The sequence below is a fragment of the Podarcis bocagei genome, assembly GCF_964188305.1.
Source record: "Podarcis bocagei genome assembly, chromosome: 12".
Taxonomy (NCBI): domain Eukaryota; kingdom Metazoa; phylum Chordata; class Lepidosauria; order Squamata; family Lacertidae; genus Podarcis; species Podarcis bocagei.
In genome coordinates, this window is record NC_138137.1 from 13,609,833 (window position 1) to 13,627,794 (window position 17,962).

Sequence of the window (17,962 nt, forward strand, 5' to 3'; positions counted from 1 at the left end):
TGTCCATCCTGGCAACCTCTCAGTCTTGCTGAAGGTAGTCGTACAAACTAATTGTATCTGCAAGGCCAGACATCACTACATGTTCCATCTTTTTCAGTCACCCCAGCCCTGATCACACTCCATGATGTCACGACTTGGGAGGAGTTGACAATTGATACTGAAATCCCAGCAGCCATTTATAGGGAATTCCACAGCCTGCTATTCACCTTGGTGTGGGAGAACTGAAATTGCAGTGCTTCAAGTATCTCCACAACCAAATCCCTTAATCTCCCCTGATGGACTAGTACTAGCTATAATTAACTCCCATGAAGTAATATTCATCAAGTAGAAGAGAAAAATTAATTAGACCCAACAGTGTTTGCATGACCAACTGGGAAAAGTAATCCAGCCAGTGCTCTTTCCCTTCTTAATGCTATATGTGATATAGTTCATTGGGAGCGCTGGACTCGTAAGTCCCAGATCACCAGTTTTCATTCTAAAAGAGTACCTTTCTAGCATTTGTTGAACCTGAGATAGGAGGCAAAATACACAGACACTATTCTTCTCCTAAGAGTACCAGTCAGCTGTATAAGGCACGGTTTACCAGCAAACCCAATTATGTAGAAATGCCTTGCTTTTGGGGAAAAAGCTACTATCCAATTCCTAGCATCCAGTTTTCAAGCACCTGAACATTCAAGGCTCTTCCGTTACATTAGATATACATAACACAAGGATGGAGTATCACAAACATCTACCACAGAATGTATGACAAAAAAAGTCAACTTACAGCATGAGGATATGGGCACACTGATGGCCAAAATGATCCATGCTATATCCACTTTGCTGAGGCAAATGGCTGCCCTGTGCTGGGGCTTGTTTCCCTCTGAGGCGTGAGAAATGTTCCCTGGCATACCAGGCTTCCGGGTCCCAGCGGGTACCAATCTGTTTAGGAAGTTTCCTGTTGCTGTTGAAGTGGAACTCGGCATCCACGTGGAGGGCTCTGCGCTTGGCAAGTTGGCACGCCCAGAGGGATTCAGTGCGGTAGATGTTTCATTTGGGTTCCTTGTTGTATGCGAGGAAGAAACATCAGCATCAATGCCCGTTTGACCAGAGTGACCAAATGCTGCTGCTGTTGCAGTCCCAGGGCTGGCAAAAAAAGGTCCCTGGTTTGTAGTTTGGCTCGAGGGTACCCAAGAGTCATTTTTGCCCAGAATATCCCATATGCCATACCGCTGGGGTTTAAAAGGCACTGTCACCATTTCAGGAGCAGCTGATGGGGCATTTACTGGGGTGGTGAGGCTTGTTTCCTGCGTAGCCAGTTCAGATGAGCTCCCCTTCCCTGTCGTGTTAAGGCCTCCCAAGGTATCACTGTGGAAAGATGCAAGTGAGTCTGTTGTGGTTACCAGCACGGTGCCATTACTACGACTGTGGGCTGTGGACTGAGACTGAAAGGGATGATCTGGAGACCAGTTCCTCACGGTCGGGGGAGAGTGCTGTCCCATCTTTCGATAAGGCTCTGTAAATTCTGTGGAATTGCCATTGACAACCTGAGAGACATTCACTTGGGGGAGAGTCTTTCTGGAAAACAAAGCACTCTGGTTGTTCAAGTGATATGGTTCTTTGTTGCCAATGGGATGGCTGCTGGTTGATTCCTTCTGGCCAACAGAAGGAGTGTAAATCTCCACTGAGCTAGCGGGATGAAAGTTTGCAAGGGATGCTGTGGGCAAGAGTTTGGTGGTGTGACGGCCTTTGTGTCCAGGAGTCATCCCCATAGCTGAGATATTGCTATTGTCTGTCAGGAGGCCCCAAGGTGATGCCAAGCTGGGAAACGGTGCCTGAACTGCAAACACGAGTTCTTCTGTCAGTGCCAAAATCAGTAGAACGCCTGCAAGGAGAGAGATTGCAGTGAAGAAAACCCAAAGCATAGCAAACTGGCATAAAATCAGAATGGCAGGTTTGGGACTGAGGTGACGGCAACAGAAGCTCACTCCCTGCATTGCAGCTGGGTCATTTGTACACAAGGTTGTATGCTTGCCAAACATATATTCCAGTACAGAATATGAAACCCAGAGAATTTCAGCTTTGATTAAAAAAATTCTACATGTATAAAGTATTAATGGCAGTGCAGAAATGCCCTTTCTTACCCATATTCCGTGTGTGTGTGTGTGTGTGTGTGTGTAAGTTTCGTTTATTTTAAACAATTATGGCCCAGTCTTCAACTACACAGGTTAGGACAGAGCATGTGAGGGTATCCTGCTTCATCCTCACAAAAGGTAGGTTTTGTGGAGAGACACAGACAGACACAGAGTGGGGAGGCAAGCCACCTGGTGAGTTTCATGTGAGCAGGTATTTGAACCCAGATCTTCTTAGGCCAAGTCTAACACTCAAAGTACTTCACAACAGTTACTCACCACACTGTGCAGAAAACACACAACCTTGCAAATCTCAAAATGCTAATTTCTGTTGACCAGAGCCAGGATGGCCAGCGGGTTGGATCTGGGCACCTGACAATTCAAACCCACCCTTTCACTCATAAGGCAATACAGCACAACACTAGCAGGTTGTAAAGAACGGAGATAGTTTACACTTTATCACAATACCCCCCCCCCTTTTTTTTGAAGCAGGGCTATGTTTGAGCACACACAATTTATAACTGAAACGGCTAGAAGGCACCACTGTTATATTGGCATTGCTCTACCTAGAAAGAGGTCAGCTTGTTGTATATCAAAATACATTTATGGTTTGCAGAACACTGTCTGTAGAACGAAGTAGAACGAATGTAGAAATCAGCTAGGACTGCCCCTGTTTACAAGTCCAGTTTAAAGATACAGAACCATACAAAGAGAGGAACCTGGGATTCACTTGCCAACACCTGGATAGCAGATTGAGTAAGCTACACATGCCACCTGGTTTGAGTCTTCCTGCCTGCCCAACCAGAATGAGATGCATTGCAATTCTATTTAAATTACAGTAATTGTTTTAAATTTCCATATATGCCTAGCATTTAGCATGTGCACTTTTTATGCAAATGTGTTCCACTTTCTCCTCTTTTTTTCAAAGTGATGCATTTCCCTCTTGTGTATGTGTGTGTGATGTGCAAGTAGCCACCCTACTCCTGGTTCCAGATAATGCCATATAACATATGGAGAAGAGAAGCCAGAGGTAAATGTAGGACAAGGAATACCTTTAGTTAAAGCTCATCCAGATGGCTCAAGTAAATGAGATGTGTCATGCATGACAGCAGAAAGCAAAAGGAGAACGAACCATACGGTCAAGCTAGAGGGAAAATTCCGTCACAGTGTGGCAATCAGTTATCATCTGAGCATGAAAGCAAAGCATAGCCGCTGAACTTTCTCCAGCAGAAATCTTTCTGAGCTCTGTAGCACAGGTCCACACCTACCAAAATTGTGTCTCCATTTAATGCTAACTCTGAGACTTCAGAGGAAGAACAGGTACCCTCAAAATCTTAGACAAACATTTACTTTGTGACCCCCCAACAAGCTACTACTTTGCAGCAAGTATCTGACTGCCACTGAGGGCAGTGGATGCTTCTAGACAGCATCTGTGGAGCAATTTGGCATTCTGTCTCAAGGTCATTTTAGGACACATTTCTCTTCAGATCACTGGTCTAATACAACACAGCAGCTCCTCCACAGTTATGAGGGCTTAAGGGGGGGGGGGCAGCTGTCCAACCTGATCTCACAGAAGCTTCAAACTTGTACTTCAGAGAATATTCATCCCTTGTATATTATTGAAAGAGAAGGCCTGGTATGAATAAGCACAGGGAAATTAAGAACAGAATCTGAGAAGCACTGGTTGATTACTTATCTCAATGGGTTGTTTACTCTTATATTCCAGATATCACACCTTCCAGACAATGGAAGCACCAGGAGGACATCTGTATTTCCCACATCAGTGCATTGATATTTATTTACTTAGAAGTACAACGAACCATTTCCCTAAAACTGTGTACACGCAATGCCTTTAAAGTACATTCAAAACACATGGTTTCCCTCAAAGAGTTCTGAGCACTAATTTGTTGAGGGTTGCTGGAAATTGTAACTCTGGGAGAGGTAAACTATAGGGCCCAAAATTCTTTGAGGGGGAAATGTGCTTCACATGCACTTTAAAGGTATAGTGTGTGTGCAGCCTTCATTTGTTTTAATACTGTGGCATCAACAAAAAAACCCAAAGGTCTGCCAACAATGTTGGGAACTGCACTCTGCCATGAACCTCTTCCAACTCAGGGGAACAAAGGGGCGGGGAGGGGGGATTTTCCAGTCTTCCATGGTTCTGCCCATACTTCCAGAATCCAAAGCTTCATCTGCCAACCCCCACTACTGGGCCTACATGAAAGCTCCTCACCATTTGCTTGGTACTGGAGCAAATCTTGCTCCTCAGCAATGCTATTCCAGATCTCCTGTGTCACCAGCCATAATCAAAGAAGAGTTCACTGTCACAGAAGGGGAGTCAACGCAAGTTCATTTCCTTAGAACAGGTGTGGGCAATCTGACTTGGATGTTGCTGGAGTCAAACACCCAGCGTTCCTGATTCTTGGCCATGCAGGCAGAGGTTGATGGGATTTGAGAGTCCCTAGTTTAAAATATTTCTTCTTATAAGCTAAAAAGTGTATTTTGGCAGCAGCATAGCGTGGTTTGCCGACGACCAGGGCATGGAGGGTGAACAGAACCCCTGCGCCAGCCCAGCCCTCGATGCTGACACTGCCAGAGCGCCCCCTATAAAGCCAAGTGGGGCCACACTATGCCACTTATGGGGGGGTTAGCTAGCCAATGTGGCCCTTGGCAGGTGAAACCTGTGGAGAGGAGGGCAGGGCTGGGAGTCGCCCCTTGCCCACCTTCATCCTAGCCCGCTCACTGTCTGGGGAGCATGTCAAGTGAGCAAGTGCTGGCCATTCAGCCAGGGAGCCAGGGATGCGGTGGGAAGGCCAGGCTGGGCTCCAGGGCCCAGAGACAGCGCTCAGCAGCAGGCAGGGAAGGATGGGGAACTGGGGATGAGCCCTGCCAGGACGTGCCTGGGTGGGATGGGGATCCCTGCAAAAGCCAGACCTTTGTGGGGGCACCTTCTTTGTGCCCCCTCAAAATTGCGTGCCCGGGGCCACAGCCCCCTTGCCCCCACCTACGCCCTGATTTTAGGGCCTTGCTAGACTGAATATGGCAGCCAAGGTTCTTCTCAGTTTTATGGATGAAGCACCTAGGGGTGTGCTTTTAACACCCAAAGGTGTGTGTGAAGGAGAGAGAAACTTTCCCACCCCCTCCAACTGAATAATGGACCATTGCAAAGTAAAGTTGGGAAGGGGGACAATTACCTGCATCTCCCTTTTATGTTTAATTTTTAACACACACACACACACACACACACACACAAAATTTATGCAGGAATGGGGCAAATAAACATTTCTACCATGGCTGGCCCAAAATATTTTTGTTGCCTAAGACAGCAGTAGATAACATCCTCCTCCCAATTAAGGTACATAGTACCTAAGGCTGGCTATATTTTGGTACTTGAAGCAGGAAAAACCCACAAGTGTCCCTCCTCCTTTGCAGTAAAGATACTACCACAACACATTAAATTTCTTGACGGTAAAAATTATCTGTCTGAGAGCTGGCACCCTCTTGTCCAATGATAGAGCCAGTCCTATGATCATGTTTAGAGTGTTCCTTAAGGCTGGTTGATTTAGATTGATGCTGGCTGTGTGCAGCCACTAACAAAAAGTCCTCACAAGTTTATTAACACTCCCCAGCCAGGCAGCAGCATGAGTTTATATGGGAGGTTATGAAAGTTCATAGCATCAGGTTGACTTGTCAAGTAGAGGGCTTTTTTCTGCTTTTGTTTCAGTTGTATATCAAAGTACTTGGGCACTTCCCAACGAGTCCTATGACTTTGGACCGAGTCCGAATTGTCAAAAACCCATTGGAAACATTTACTGCTTGTGCAGGCATTTTTCCACGGTGAATTTACGCACAAAGAGTTCAGCCTTGCATTCCAAAGCCAAGAGTCTCTTCAACCCCCACCCACCTCAGTCTCATCCTCTGATCTCAGACATGACGATGACAGGATAAACACAGCCTCCTTGATCAGTGGGGCTTCAAAAGCATTGTTGCTCTGGGAAGTCAAGAGCAGATCTTTTTTGTGCTCACATACCTCACCCGTGGCATTCAATTAGGGAAGAAAAGCTACCTGCCTGGAGCAAATAATTTTTTTGTCTTTGTACTGTAGACTGGCTTTGCATGCGCTCAGATCCTGCTCTCCACCATCCATCCAGGCAGGCAGGCAGGCAGGCAAGAGGCATCATCCAAATTCAAGGACATATTCCAGCGAAGCCAAAAACACTCATGGAGGGTGTAAAGTAGCTCTGTTGAGTGTGGCCTGGGAAGAGAGGGTGTAACTCAGGAGGAGAGTCCCATTTATCCTCTGGGCCTAAGGTTCCCCAACCTTGCCTAAATGCTGTCTCACCTTGAAGTAAGCCCCACTGAACCTAACAGGATTTACTTCTGGGTAGACATAGACAGGATTGTGCCAGGAGTGCACTGAGTGCAATTTTAGACATCTTCCTTCAGTGCCATTTGCAAGAGATCCTTCTAGCCCTTGTGAACAAACAATCCCATTGTTTGGCTTTGGGACCAATCTACATGTTTGCTTCTGAGGTGATACAGTGCATGGGGTGCAGCTTTGCCGCCTGATGTTGATATGGGGCGCCTTTGGTCTGAAATGAACCATATGTGAAAATTTCCTAAGCAAACAAAACCTTTCAAAATCAGTGGGTTCCCATAAATACCCCTGATGTAATTCTGGAGATTTTCACTTGGGACTATTTCAACAACCTAATGGACAACCTGGGGCCCTTCAGAGCTTGTTGGACAACAGTTCCCATCATTCCTGATCTCTGGACACACTGGATGGGTCTGATGCGAGTTGCAGCCCAACAAGAAGATCTGGAGGGTCCCAGATTGGCCAGCCTTCAGACAGGAGTTCCCTGACAAAGCACCAATGTGTATTTCTCAGCTAATGACATACTAAGAAGAAAAGTTATTTGTCCTCCCAGTGCCCTGCCTAGACCCAGGTTAGGGCACTTCTACCAAGAATGGGCACATCCCAGTTAATATTTCATAGGTGTCAATCTGGGAATGCGATAGCCATGATCTTCATTTATATCTTATGCTCCTCAGGGCAGTTCACAACATAAGCAATGCCAATTCCATATAACAAGTACAAAAACACACAGACAGGGTTAGTACTCAAAATAATCACCATTGATTCAAATGGCTGCAACCCTGGGCATAAACGACTTTGTTTCTGAGTAGACATACATAGGGATTGGGCTGATCAAGTCTGATAAAGCCCATCTCATAGTAACAGGTAAACTGAGAGGGGGCTAGCTGGGGCGGGGGGCAGAGGACAAAAGAAAGCCATTCACCCTACAGCATGAACAAAATCTTGCTTGCTCAAAAGTATGGGAAATCAAAATATTTCCAAAATCTATACAGCTTATCATAGGAAACAAGCACTATTCAGCTCAAGCACAGCATTCTCTTGACAAAGCAACCGAGTGTCCAGCTCTTTCAACAATTAAACCCATTAGAGGAGCCATCAGCCCTGTTGCTAAGAAGGTGAATTTTTAGCCAAGCTTTAAGGCGAGTCAGTTCATAAATAAAGAAATTCAGTTCCCTCTCAGACTGTCAAGCAATAGGAACAATAGAGATTACAAACAGAAAATGTAACATGAAGAGGCAGGCAGGCGGTCTCCCCATTCATTCTCACGGTAAGCTGAAAGAAAGCAAGATTCTTTGGAAATAACAGAGGGTTCAGAAACGCCTATTGAGAAAAACATTCAGACAACTGAATAGCTGACCCTTCAGAAAACGATCACGGGGAATTAAATCGCCTTGTAATTACTGAACGGAGGAGGTCAAATAGGGGAAAAGTGAGATGAGACTGATCAGATTGCGCTAGGTAATAAAATTACTCACCTGAAAATATCATTTGGACTTGTCAGCAGACATTCTCACCTACTCACATCATGTAGGCTAGGAAGCTTCATATTTTAGTAATTAAAAAATAAATAAAGGAAGTGGCTTGTGCCTGCTAAGCCACTACTTCGCCGGAGGAGAGTTTTGCTGCTAATGCTGGGATGGCTTGGGAGCAAAGACGACAGGCACACAGTACGCAGGCGTGTCTTGCAGGAATGTGAGGCTTAGTGCCTGCTCCTTTGTGCAATACTTTTGCAAAAGGCAAGGAAGGCTTATTAGTTACTGAGCCTTATTTGCTCCCCTGCTGAGCTGCTTTGTATTCCAGCTTGGGTTTTTTCCACTCCGACATACACACTTGCAGTGCCAGACTCAGATGCTGCTACACAAAAGATCTCCTGACTGCTCTGGTTTGCTGGGAAGGAAGCATTAGCCTCTCAGTGGCACATCCTGATGGCTTGGACTAATTTCCTATTTTAAGGTGGAATACTGCTCATACTCTGACATGTAATTTGGCTATACACACAGCTGGATTTTACACACTGAGAGATTGTTTTCTAGACCTGTTCTCTTTAGATATTTGAAATCTGGGTTGTTGTTCTTTTTAAAAAGGGAAATCTGAATTGCCTTCTGACATGCTCTCTCTCTCTCTGGTTCCAATCCTGAACAGTATTTCCTTCATAGTGAAGAATGTTCCAACACTCTGCTTTGAGGATTGTGTGGAATCAACCTATATCCTAGAGAGTATTATTCTCAGTGATGGTGTAGTCAGTCCAGTTATCTCCCACCTTGGGTTCTCAATGCTGTTAGACTACAATTCCTGTCATCCTTGACCATTAGATAAGCTACTAGGATGGCAGGAGTTGCAGTCCAACAACAGCTGGAGACCCAAGGTTTGAAGAACACTGGTGGAGGTCAGGGATGGGGAACCAGTGGTTGTCTAGATGTTGTTAGCCTTTAGGTCCCATCCTTGATCACTGGCCATGTATATTCCTGGAGCTCCTTGGTATTTTTAAATATATAACTTGGTATTTTAAATTATATAACCATCTGATCAACATAAGTGACCCCTCTCATTCTCCTTCTGTGTTATTTCTTCAGTAAAAATAAACCAGATATTTAGTGTGTGAAGAGATGAAGATGAATTCAATTTTTAACCACCATGTGGTCTGAGGATAGGTTCGAGTAAATTAAACATACAATATTAAAACGGTAGAAAGCAAATTATAGTCACAAGAATAGGGCAAGTATTAAAAAACTATTTCTCCAATGGAAACTCAATAGTGAAGGTACCAAACGTATCTCTGGGGAGGGAATTCTGTAACACGGGGGTTGACACAGAGAACGCCTTCTCCTGGGGCAACCCCTCAAACTTCTGTGGGCAGTGGAACTGATCATGTGCACTGGGCAAGAAAGAATATTTCAATATGCAATTTTGATTCTCTGAAGGTATTTCATGTTTTGTATAGTTTTGAAATTTTCATGCTGTTAGATCAATACTTGAGGAATTAGAAGTTGAATCTGTTAATTACCCAGTTGCGTACAGACTAATTAAGAGACCAAGGAGTGTAGGGAAATCGACAAAAGTAGCTTCAGGTTGCATTCCTTTAGCTACTAACCTCCCAAGGAGACATAGATAGGATTGGCCGAGTCAGGCGCATATACAGTATAATCCAGGGGTCAGCAAGGCTTATCAGGCATGGGCCAGATCACTCCCACGGACATCCTCCGTGGGTCGGACCAAAATCCTGGAAATTGCGCCTGCGCATGCCCAGATGCTGAAAATCATGCCTGCAAAGAAGCAATTTCCGGCACCACGGACACGAGCAGACGCGATTACCGGCATCTGGACATGCGTAGAAGCAATTTCCAGAGCCGTGGAAGAGAGTCCCCGTGTCACGCTGTGCCAGTTTAGTGCAGCACGTAGGGACTCACCAAGTGTGCGGTTCGGTTTGGGGGCGGCTCGGGGGCCGGTTATACAGCCTCCGTGGGCTGCTTCCGGCCCATGGGCCTTAGGTTGCTGACACCTCGTGTAATCCTTCATATGTCTACTCAGAAGTAAACTGCATTGCATTCAACAGGTCTTATTCACAGGTAAATGCACAGTGGATTACAGCCTTAATCCCATTGATTTCTGTGGTTTTAAATCTGTAATCATTACAGGTTTAATCCTATAGAGATCAATGGGATTAAGGCAGAAATGTAATGGATGTAATGCAATGGTCTTAACATTGTGATGTATTTGTATGGCGTAATGGATCAGGGCCAAGGTAGGCTGCCTATATCTGTGGAAGCTGAGTATTAAGCTCCGCCCCCGCACATTTTGTTAAAATAAGAGCAGCATATACCCTCCTTCGAAACTGGGGAAGGAGGTGAAGGCAAGAGAAGCCCGGAAGCCTAAGAAAACATTGTCAAATGAGAGAAGTTGTGAAACTTCCTACTGAGAAAGCTCTGGCCAATTATTTGGCTGGAGCAAGTGCCCCAGTCATTCCTCGTTAGCCTTAATGACTCAAGAACCATCCCTCCCCCTTACTCCCCCTTACCTCATTAGAAAATTAAGACATCTGGTTGCAATGGGGCTAAGGGAAAAGGACAGTGAAGTAAACGGAGAAAAGCAATGTCTTGACGACCTTGTCTATGGTGTAATTTTCTATATACATGTATGATGGACAACCTGTAAAGGTGCAAGCCTGGTGTAGAAAGAGTTGGTGTGGATTTTAATTCTCCAATTCAACTCTCACTTCCACTAGAACAGATAGTGGCCTCTGGCCATCTAAATATTGTTGGACTCCAACTCCCACCAGCCCCAACTTGCACAGCTAATGACCTGGAATGGTGGGAGCTGTAGTTCTTGTATAGTCCTAGGGATATGGGAGCTGTAGTTCTCCACCCCTGTACTAGGAATCCACTGGCTGGCCACAGACAAGCCACTGCCTTTTAGCCTCAGGCCTCTCCTGTGTTTGGTGGATAATGAATCTTGCCTACCTTATAGCACTGTTAGGAGGATTACATAGATCCTCCTCCTCCACCCTGGTGTCTTCCAGAGGCTTTGAACTATAATCCCTGGCCACTGGTCAAGCTGGCTGCTGATGGGAACTGCAGTCCAAAACATCTGGGAGGGCACCAAGTTCAGGAAAACAGACACATGTGCGAAGTGCTCTGAATACACAAGTACTTTATTAATGCCAAGTTTTATGACGATTCTGTAAGAATATTCCAAACTGAGCAAGGCTAGTCATAGCTGCAATGTGGCTATTCAGAGGCAAAAATATCCACATTTGATGGAAATATGCACATGCACAGGGTGAAAGGGCATCCGAGTGATGCACATTTGTGCGTGAATAGGGGGGAAATGGGTATGTCATTTCTGGTTTCTCATTTTTCCAGTCTAAAGTTCAGTTCTCCACATTTCCGCATCAGTTTGCATTTAAAAAACATCTTAATGATAATTCAGCAGTATTTTAATGTGAATTTCTCCCAATATACACATTTTTGGCGTTATTTTCACTAATATATCCAGTTTTGAACACGTATCTCAAGAGCTGCACTGCAAAATTCAGAGGTGTAAATCTTGTGCTTTGGTTCACATATTCTTTTGGAATGTGCACACTAGGTATATTCACCTTTAAATATGAACCAAATTGGACTTCTCCCCCATTCCTCTCTGAGTGAATCATCCCTAGCACTTCTTTGTTCAAATAACACCTGCCCTTTCTAGTTTTCTACTCTATAAAACCCATTCTCCTTTTTAGCCATTACATGGCAGCATTTCGGTTGTCAGGATGCTGTTGCCAAGGGAGATAGAATAGATGTGCAGCTGTTTTTTTCTTCTACCACCACTTAGATTTGCTGTTGCTATTTACCTGACAGTGTGGCCTTTGGCTGTTGAGCGCATCACAGTTAATGCTCTAAGGCATTTCGGAGGAATCGTGGCAATGGCATAATGGTGCCCCAGCATGAAGTACAGCTTGCACAGGACCCTATTGGGTGAAGGGTTTTGTTTTATGTCACAAAGGCTGACTCAGAATGTCGAAAGTAGTGGCAGTATAAGGGTAGGAAAGAATCAAAGAGAAAGTAAAAGTGAGTTTGGTTGCCTTATCTTTACCATTTCGGACATCCAAATATGACTGTTTACATGCATCTGAAATGTGTGAATCAGGGGTGGGAAACGTCAGTTCCAGGGCCTGAATGAGGTCTTCCAAGATCCTTGAGGCCACATACCCTACCCCAGCTCCTAGGGGAACTAGGAATGGTGTGGGACTACAGTTCCAAGGATACTTTGGCAGATGCTATGACTGATAAAGCTTTATAAGTGTGCTTTCAATGTACGGTGTATATGTGACTGGTGACAAGGTGTAGACAAGACACTTGCAAAAATATCCAGTCTAGAGGAGTCCCATGTGTGCATGTGTACACACACACACACACACACACACACACACACAGTCTTCCAATGTCTCCCTAAGGAAATTTGATCTTTTAGGATAAAGTTTTCCCCCTCCAGATTAGGATGTTTGCTTGCTGGTTAATTTTCCTTCTAGCCTGCCCAGCCAATCTTGTGAGCCCGCAAGAAACCTGTGTGCACCCGCTCAGTCTGTTGTCTAGGTGCTAACCACAGATGGGCAAATTCTGGGCCCCATCGTATGAGTCTTTCTCTTTAAACCAGATTTGGATTGGAGAGCACCTCAAATAGAGGACTGTCCTTTGTCACAAGGGACACATGGACACCAGGGTAGAATTGCGGAACTTCTACAAGAGCCTACTCATTGCCTGGGCCTCAGTGATTTTATATCTCCTGAAGACTTTCACCTAAAGGAAGAAATTCACTGGAGCAGCATTCATAGAGGAGAGAAATCACAAAGGCAACATGCTACAGCAGCATTTGAAAAGGGACTTGACAATTTGGCCTCCTAATAGTATGTGTCACTGCAGGTGTTACTAATACAGGGGCGATCACATCTCATTCTTCTGAAGGTCGGATGATCACTACAGGTATCATAAGTTATTCCTCTCCCACTTGATAAAGAGGACAACACAAGTGGTAAAGGAACAGATAGATTTTTGCCTTCCTCTGAAGACAGATACTGAACTAGAATAACGGATTGCCTAAGCTGACGCAGTAAATTGTGTGCTTTTACATAGAGCAACCTCAGAGAGAACACTGGAACTGCTTCTGCTAATGAGGGCTAAAGCGCTTGGCATTTTAATAGAGAACCTTTATGATCCATTACTTGATTAATTAGATTTGGTAGTTGAGGGCTGAGAATACTGAAATAGCATCTGAAGTACCTCCACAATATCTGCTCTGCTGATTCCATGTGGCTGATAAACTAAAAATTCTTGATTCAATATGCAACCAAGCTGTGATTTATTTGGCAATATATTCTGTTTGACTGGTGGTTTATGTTTCCAGTGAGAAATGAATTCTCTTTTTGTAATTCGTTTAACTGTCCTTCACTACCACAGCACATTTCCTTTAGATACCAGAGTGCCTTGTGTGAATATTCATTAGCTAGGAGATGCTAAGGGCACGATCCAGTCAAACTTAAGCACTTTTAATTCTAACAGATTTCAGTAGGTGGTAAATACATTTGCTTAACTTGAGCTGAAATCTGTGGAGATTTTTATTTTCTAGATGCTCTATTTTGTATTAAACTTTTTTTTAAAAAAATTATTGGATGGATTCCAGTTGGTGCCTCTGCACTAACGGAAGGGCTATTGATTCATTTATAGCATCTGCTAATGGAAGAGGAGAGGAAATGCTTTTTTGCCCATTCCTTCTTCCACCTAACCTCTCCTGCACATCCCCTCCCACCCTATTCTGGAGGATCCAACCATTCTCTGGAGCTGATTTTCAGGGGAAGGGGGTAGATGCTACAAGGGGAGAGAACAGAGGAAGATGTCTTATATTGAATTCAACTATTGCTCCATCAAACCCAGTATTGTCTACAATGACTAGCAGTGATTTCAGACAGGGGACATCTTCCTACCTGAAGTTGAACCTGGGACCTTCAGTAAGCAGGACAAGTGCTCTGCCGCTGAGCTATGACACTTACCCCAAAATTGCCTCCCCTTTTCTTTTATTGCTGGGTCCTTCTGAGAAATCAGAAGCTCTTCCCTGAGTGCAAGGGCACTCACTGGATTCCACCCAACTATTTTACTGCCATCTCAGGGACCATTGTATTATGGAGAAATGCTGCAGAGCAGTAACAAATCAATCTGGCTTACAAAATGAATATGTAGGATACACAATCTTCTGAACTATAAGTCATAAAACAAAAAAGACTAACAATGAAACTTAGTTTTCAGTATTGAAGAATGCATTTGTTTCTATAATGTTTTATGTTGTGAACTGCCCTGTGATCTTCAGACAGAGAGTGGCATACAAATTTAATAAATACTATTAAGGTAAGGGTAAATGACCCCTGGACGGTTAAGTCCAGTCAAAGGTGACTATGGGGTTGTGGCGCTCATCTCACTTTCAGGCCGAGGGAACTGGTGTTTGTCCACAGACAGCTTTCCAGGTCATGTGGCCAGCATGACTAAACCGCTTCTGGCACAACGCGACACCATGACGGAAGCCAGAGCACACGGAAACACCGTTTACCTTCCTGCCACAGCAATACCTATTTATCAACTTGCACTGGTGTGCTTCCGAACTGCTAGGTTGGCAGAAGCTGGGACAGAGCAACGGGAGCTCATCCCATCGCATGGAATCAAACCACTGACCTTCCGATTAGCAAGCCCAAGAAGCTCAGTGGTTTAGACCACAGCGCCACATGCAGGGAAATAGTAGGGAAATACTATTACTACAACTACTACTACTGATATTAACAATAATACCACATAATGTAGCTTGAAAGAATCCCTCTATGCAAACGCAAGAGATCGTGACCATGTCAGGCAGCCAGATAAATTATGTTTTATTGGTAAGAAGTCTTATATTGGACTCTGATTCTTCCTCCTTCCTCCTCCAGTTTGGAAGGTTTTGCTTCTCTTTTAGATGAACCACAGCTTGCTGTGCCATTTGAATTTGATAAATTGGCTACTCCATGGATGGGAAACATCAGGCTTGGAAGCCCAATGCAGCCCTCCATACCTCCATATCACAACCCTTGGGACTCTCACTGGGCCCCTCCAAAGGCAACCACACACACTGGCTGTGATCTGCACTCTCCTCAAGTGTTTCTGTCTAATGTTGCCTTGCTTGCCTGGATGGAGGATGGAAAGATGTGAGTGTGCAGAAACCTTGTATTTTTGCGTAGGTGGAACACAGCCTATTAAACAAAGGTTTATTTAATTATTCTACCCCCTTTTGCTTCTGGTCCTGCTATTGGCATGTGGCCCTTGGAAAGCTTTCCAGATGGGAATGCAACCATCAGGCTGAGAAAAGTTCCCACTCCAGCTCTACTCCGTATCATAACCCTTTACAACCAGTGTGGGGAAGCTTTGCCCCTCCAGATGCTTCTGAACCACAACTCCATCATCCCTGGCCATTGGCCATGCTTGCTACAGCCGATGGGAGCTATAGTTTAGCAACATCTGGAAGGTCAAAGGTTCCCTACCCCTGCTTTACAGTAAGGACTATATCATCTGAAATCTTGTTTGGTTAATTTGTTTAGCACTGATTCGCAGGGGAAGCCATCAAAAACTCTACAAAATATTGAAACACAAGCCTTCAGTTAACCACAACTTTCCATGATGGAATGCTCTCCAAACAAAACATCAAGGTGTCTTTGCACAACCCGTTTTTGCCGCTTTGCTCCCCGCTCTTGGGTTTTTTACTGCCCTCATGCTGCACACTATTGATTTTTCATTGAAATCCTGGAAACATTAGCCATGTACTTGGAACATTCTGCTTCTCTTAGTTCTGAAAGGCTGCCTGTGGACTAGAAATAAAAACAGCTAAAGCCAAATGGGTATCAGAGGAGGGATTCATAAATATGAGGAACTCAGGACTCAGCTACATGTACAAGAGAAATGTGTAGCACAGCCTTCTGGGACTGGAGCACTTCAGGATGCAGGTGACCAATTGCATGACTGAGTGGTGCCTCCAAGTCAACCATGGGTTCTTGGGCAGACTGTTCTGTGATAATGGATGAGGGAGAAATGCAATTCAGTTTGCATTTAAAGGCAAACCTACTTAATTTGCACCCTCCAAAACAATATATGAACCAAAACACAGCCAAAACTCCAGCAAAGCAGTGTGCACAGAAATGAGTAAAGTGTGCATAAAAATGTATAGATTTGTGGAAATAACATAACAATACACCAGGGAGAATTGCTTTGCAAAAATGTGCATTATTACACAAGATTAAATGCAATGTGTGCATTGGGAGAAATTCAAAATAAAATGCTGATGAATTTCCTTGACAGTTATTTCTGCAGTTAACAACCTATTATAAAACACTGAATAGGACATGACAAAATACCAAAATTAAAACATTACAAACGAAAATCAAATACAAACTACAATAAAGATAAAACTGCATACTGATAAAACATTAGCAATAAAAACCAAACAGAAAACTGCAATAAAGGTTCCACATTTCATTAGCAACAATTTATTTATTTTTGAATGCATATCCTGCCCTTCCTCCCTAATGAGCCTTCTGAGATAGAAGCTGCACTCTCTCCCTGCAGTACCATTTCCCAATCTTCCGCTTCACTCTCAAGCATTCCTACTAACCCTAACACAGCGAATCCCCAGCCAACCTTTGGCCACAAAGCAAACATCTGGGGTCAGATCCCGACTAAGTTAGTTGTGCTTAATTCCTGTCGAAAGAGATGGGGTTCAAGTTACATCATGGTTAGCCTGTCCTACTGATTTCAATGGGGTCTGAGATCAGTCGGCAGGCTGCTTATTCACTGTTTGTTCACACGTTGAGTACAATGATATTTACTTTGGGGTAAATGTGCATGAGATTTCACTGAGCCTCTGGAGCCAACTCAGAGGGCCCCAGGAGACAGCAATGTGAGATCCTTCTGAATGTCTGGCTCTGCTTTCAAATGAGGCCCCCACCCCCTTCTTATTCTCTGTTAACACCAAGGAATCTTCAAAAGCTTTATTGATTTTAGGGGAAAGATACTAATGTCTCCATTTGCAAAGGACCATTTCATCCATTAATCAATTAATCAAAAATGACTTTATTTCTGTATTGATCTACTGATGCCACCCTTGTTACAGGCCTCCCTGAATTATTACTATGCAATAATAAGAGCTGTGCAATTAAGAGTGGAGCAAACCTAATGACAAATTATAAACTGGGGATTTCAGTGGTTTGAACCAATTGCAATTAACACTGCTGCTGCAGAGTGGATACGCCGGCATTCCTACCCCCGCCCCCCAATTAACTACACAAAATGTACCAAGCGTAAAGTGGTGTGTGTGAAGAACTGAAACAAATAGGGGAGTCATGTCAGGCAGGTGCTCCATTCATTCCCTTGCCTGAACTGAAGTGTCCAGATCCGATCGTTATATCGGGACTGTGCGCCACAAGCAAAACAGTGAAGCGTGCTCATGCCCCAGGGACATCAATGCAGCACAGCCGCATCCCACTGATCTCAACAGCAGTTGACACATGTGCGATCATCGCATTCAAGAGATCAAGCCCAACAGGTGGAGGTTTCATATAATCTGAATTGCCTCAGCCACTTTCCCTTTCTTGTCTTTAAAGATTTTAACTGAGGTAATTTATGCTACACCCACAAATCTAAAAGTGAAGTTGATAGCTATTTTTCCACTGTAGCTTTCCTAAAACAGGCAAATAAACTTCAAGCACATTTCCCTCTCTCTTTTTAAAAATTATTCACCTCTCTGACAAAGGCTGCGTAACAGCATTTGCAGTTTCAGTATGAAAAACGGAAAACATTCTGCAGCATGTGAGTGAATGATTTCCCCCAGAGGCTCCCAGATTTGGTTCGCTTGGAAAATTAAAACTCAGAAACAGCAGAAGACCCATATTCAGGTCTGAGATGCAGTTACACTTTTCAGTAGA

At 44.2% G+C, this 17,962-nt stretch overlaps 1 protein-coding gene across 4 annotated transcripts in view; it reads right to left on the reverse strand.

Moving 5' to 3' along the window:
* TMEM108 (transmembrane protein 108) overlaps window positions 1-17,962 on the reverse strand; it is a 193,006-nt gene that overhangs the window by 12,285 nt on the left and 162,759 nt on the right. For 3 of the 4 annotated variants that reach the window (XM_081164750.1, XM_081164753.1, XM_081164752.1), the window contains one exon: window positions 767-1,864. In XM_081164750.1, the coding sequence (XP_081020876.1) occupies window positions 767-1,864 (1,098 nt within the window). Of the gene's footprint in view, window positions 1-766; window positions 1,865-7,967; window positions 8,339-17,962 lie in introns of those variants that run through there. The other variant, XM_081164751.1, reaches the window with a different exon arrangement.